This window comes from Asparagus officinalis, chromosome 3 (genome assembly GCF_001876935.1).
Source record: "Asparagus officinalis chromosome 3, Aspof.V1, whole genome shotgun sequence".
NCBI classification, from domain to species: domain Eukaryota; kingdom Viridiplantae; phylum Streptophyta; class Magnoliopsida; order Asparagales; family Asparagaceae; genus Asparagus; species Asparagus officinalis.
Genome location: NC_033796.1, coordinates 47,392,415 through 47,396,145, shown reverse-complemented (window position 1 = coordinate 47,396,145; position 3,731 = coordinate 47,392,415). Strand labels below are relative to the sequence as shown.

Below are 3,731 nucleotides of genomic sequence, written 5' to 3'. Positions count from 1 at the left end.
GACCAAAAAGTGAATAGAAAGTCGGACTTTAAAAGAAACTATTTTCTTAAAAAAACTACTTTCTTATTATTTTCTATTTATATTGTGCGATTGATAGAATGTAAATAAGATGGGGAAAAAAGAAAAAAAAATGAAAACTTCTTTTCGTGCAGGAGATAAACTTCCCTTATTTAACTGTTGCAAAAAAAAAAAGGAAACTGCCAATAACAAAATGAAGTAGAAGCATTATGCAAAACTTGCACAAAGAAAGTGCAATGATGAATGGGGGCAGGAGGAGACAGGACTCGGATGAGTATTGGACCATCCGTGTTAACTAAACCCGACCCGGTCCCCTGTTTAAAAGACGCCCGTTGGGACTCTCGCCTCTCTCTTCTTCTTCCTCAATCAATCTCGCCCTCTCTCTCTCTCTCTCTCTCTCTCTCTATAGATGCAATGATCCTCTCTCCCTTCCTCCACTAATGGAAACCCAAAAGCCCAAACTCACCCGCACACCCTCCTCCCTCCTCCGCTCACCCACCCTGCGCTCATCCACCCACAGCCTCTCCTCCCTCACGAGCAGCACCCTCAAATCCCCGACTCTAAAAAGACCAGAAAGTACCCACACCCACTTGCTCACCCAGCCTCGACCTCATCCCCTCTCCTCCCTCTCGCCCTCTTCTCTCTCCTCTTCGCCCTCACAATCCTCACCATCTTCTTCTCCTTCGCCCCCTCCTTCACCCACCTCTTGGTCTTCACCCTCTCCCTCGCCCTCCTCTCTCTGTTCCTAAAAAAAACCCGATCCTTTCTCTTCGGTAATCGGCTCAAATCGACGCAATCGGTCCAGTGGTTCATTGGGGACGACGGAGAGCGGGTTTCCCGAAATGGGTCGTGCCCAAAATCGAAAATTGTGAAGGAAGGAGTCGAGTTCTACAGCAATGGGGATTTCTATGAAGGGGAGTTTCACAAAGGGAGCTGTAATGGGAGCGGGGTTTACAATTTCTTTGCGAAGGGGAGGTATGAAGGGGATTGGGTCGATGGGAAGTATGATGGGTACGGGATTGAGAGCTGGGCTAAAGGGAGTAGATACAGGGGGCAGTATAGAAATGGATTGAGGCATGGGTTCGGGGTGTATAAGTTTTTTAATGGCGATAGCTACGCGGGTGAGTGGGTGAGTGGGCATAGCCACGGTAGCGGTGTGCAGAGCTGTGCTGATGGGAGTTGCTATGTTGGGGAGTTTAAAGGTGCGATCAAGCATGGACTTGGGTACTACCATTTCAGGTAAAAATTTGATCTTGATTTGGTTTGGGTGATGTTTGAGTTGTTTATTGATTGTTTGGTTTAGGGTTTTCAAAGATCAATTCTTTACCCTGATTCGGACAATTTTTGAATTTTGTGATCTCGTTTGGATTCCTTTGATACGAGTTTTGCTTATTAGTAATTGGACCTCGAAATTCTTCCTTTGATTATTGAATTGATGTTGCCCTTTGTTTGATTGGTAGTTAAGGAATGGGTTTGGGGCCTACTGGTTAAATACTCTGGTTTTCTTTCGTGCATCGTGTTATGAGCATCTTCAACGATTTATAATCTTTCTTTGCTGTTTTGTTTCAATTGTGGATGCGATTGTTGAAACTTCTGCCATCACAGATGTGTTGATTATTTCGACAAATCACCGATTTTATTCGTATAATTTGGATTTATTGGTAGTGTTCCTGTTTTTGTTCATCGTGCTATTGAAAAGTGATATTCTATATAAGTTTAATGGTTATTATTAATTAGCATGGGCACAAATATATGCGTATACTCAGCTTCTTAGGTTGTTATATCAACTAGTAACGAATTAATGATGAAGTAAGATTTTATTCAAGCTGACATTGGTAAATTTTATGAGTTTCCTCATAATTGATGAACTCTTCATTTAATACTTTCTTTTGTGAATTGAATTTGTCAAAACTACAGAGCTGTTTCTGCTCTTGGTTGCAAAACTGGTGATTTTGTACAGAACTATTATAACTCTAGCATCGTTTGTTATGATACTATTATTTGGTTTGCGTAACATTATAATATTTCTGCTTCCTTTGTTTATGTGACCAAAATGTCATCAAGTTCATGTTGAATATAAATTGAGGAAATGGTACAATTGCTTGTCTGGAGACCGGCTTCCCGATAATCTTACTTCGGCTCTTTTAAATACTCATGACAACATGGTTTGTTTCAAAAGATTCTTCTGCTTGACGGACTGTTGGAATATGGTACATTGATGCTGTGGACACAAAGAGCATTTGGATCATTTATTGTTGCTTTCTCACAATTTTTTGTTCTTTCTGTACTTTCATGATTGTTCAAAATATATTGATAAAACTTAAGATCAACTTGAACAAATTACTGGACTTTTAAGACGGATTTATACTCTTTTTATTGCAATATGACATCCATGCAAAAAGTTAAAGGGGGGTGAAAGGGTGCCTGAAGAAGAGTCTCCTTTCTTAAAAAGGTTAGAGACCCAAGTCTTTTGATATTCAAGATTCCATGTAATATTGGTTGAAACAATTTGTCGATTGTCAAATTTCTAGTTCCTAAATTTTGCGACTTTCTAATCCAGGAATTATGGGCTAACTGGTGCATTTGTTGTCATTTCTATCCCAGTTCCTTTCTAACGTTTTGTATTCTTTCCGGGGGTTGATTTTGATTTGCTTGAACATATTCGAACTGCAAGTTTTTTCCATCCCAAAGCTTCTCAAAATTTTGCTTATTGAAACTAATTTGCATATTTTCCTCTGAACAATAATCTCCTCATCTTTATTCAAATGAAGGAAGCTTTATCCTTTCTCTTTTTTCAGGAATGGAGACAGATATGCTGGAGAGTATTTTGGTGACAAAATCCATGGTTTCGGGGTCTACCACTTCGCCAATGGCCACTGCTACGAGGGCTCATGGCATGAAGGTCGAAGGCAGGGTTTTGGAACCTACACTTTCCGTAATGGAGAAATGAGGTCTGGTGAATGGGATTGTGGAGTCCTAAAAAACCCATTATCACCATCCAACCATTCAATACAACGGTCTGTTCAGGTATCTATCTATATGCTTCATTCATACTTAAAAGTTAGGGTTGATTACATTCAGGTACCCTGAGGTGAGGTATGGTGTACTAGTGGCCTTGTAGTCCGCGTATTTATACGGCTAACCTTGAGATTACACCAGGATCACCCTCTCGTAGTTATAATCAGTAACTTCAAGGTTCTCTGTGCTGATATGTACATTTTAGGGTCACCCATGGAATTACAACGTTTCCTTGTTGTTCATGAATGTCATCAATCCTAGAAGTTATCTTCTTTAGCTCTGTATCTGAGCTCTAAATTGTGTTGTCATTTCTGACTAGGCTGCAAGAAAAGCTGCAGAGAATGCTGTTCTCGCTCCACGAGTTGACGAGCAAGTAAACAGGGCAGTCTCTGCTGCTAACAGGGCAGCCACTGCTGCTCGTGTTGCTGCGATCAAAGCAGTTCAGAACAGAATGGACGGGAAATTTTGTCATACCGATGTTTGAGTTTGAAGTTTTTTTTATCTAAATTGTACATTTTTCGGTGTTTCGGGTTTTTATTTAAGTTATCGGAGGGTTTGCTGCTGATCGGATAGATAAATATCTTGTTAGTCTGAGAGTGTGAAGAGTTTTTATACACCACAGCCCTCCCATGACTGTAATTGTACATATATCCATATATTAATTCTGATATATTAATCATATATGAAGTTTCCAA

General features: G+C 40.2%; 1 protein-coding gene across 1 annotated transcript; it reads left to right on the top strand.

The window, feature by feature from the left end:
* LOC109834030 (radial spoke head 10 homolog B-like) lies at positions 369-3,731 on the top strand. Its single transcript, XM_020401913.1, is given in 4 exon segments — positions 369-552; positions 555-1,257; positions 2,817-3,045; positions 3,356-3,731. Coding segments are annotated over 4 exon segments (1,191 nt in total). The 5' UTR covers positions 369-458; the 3' UTR covers positions 3,521-3,731.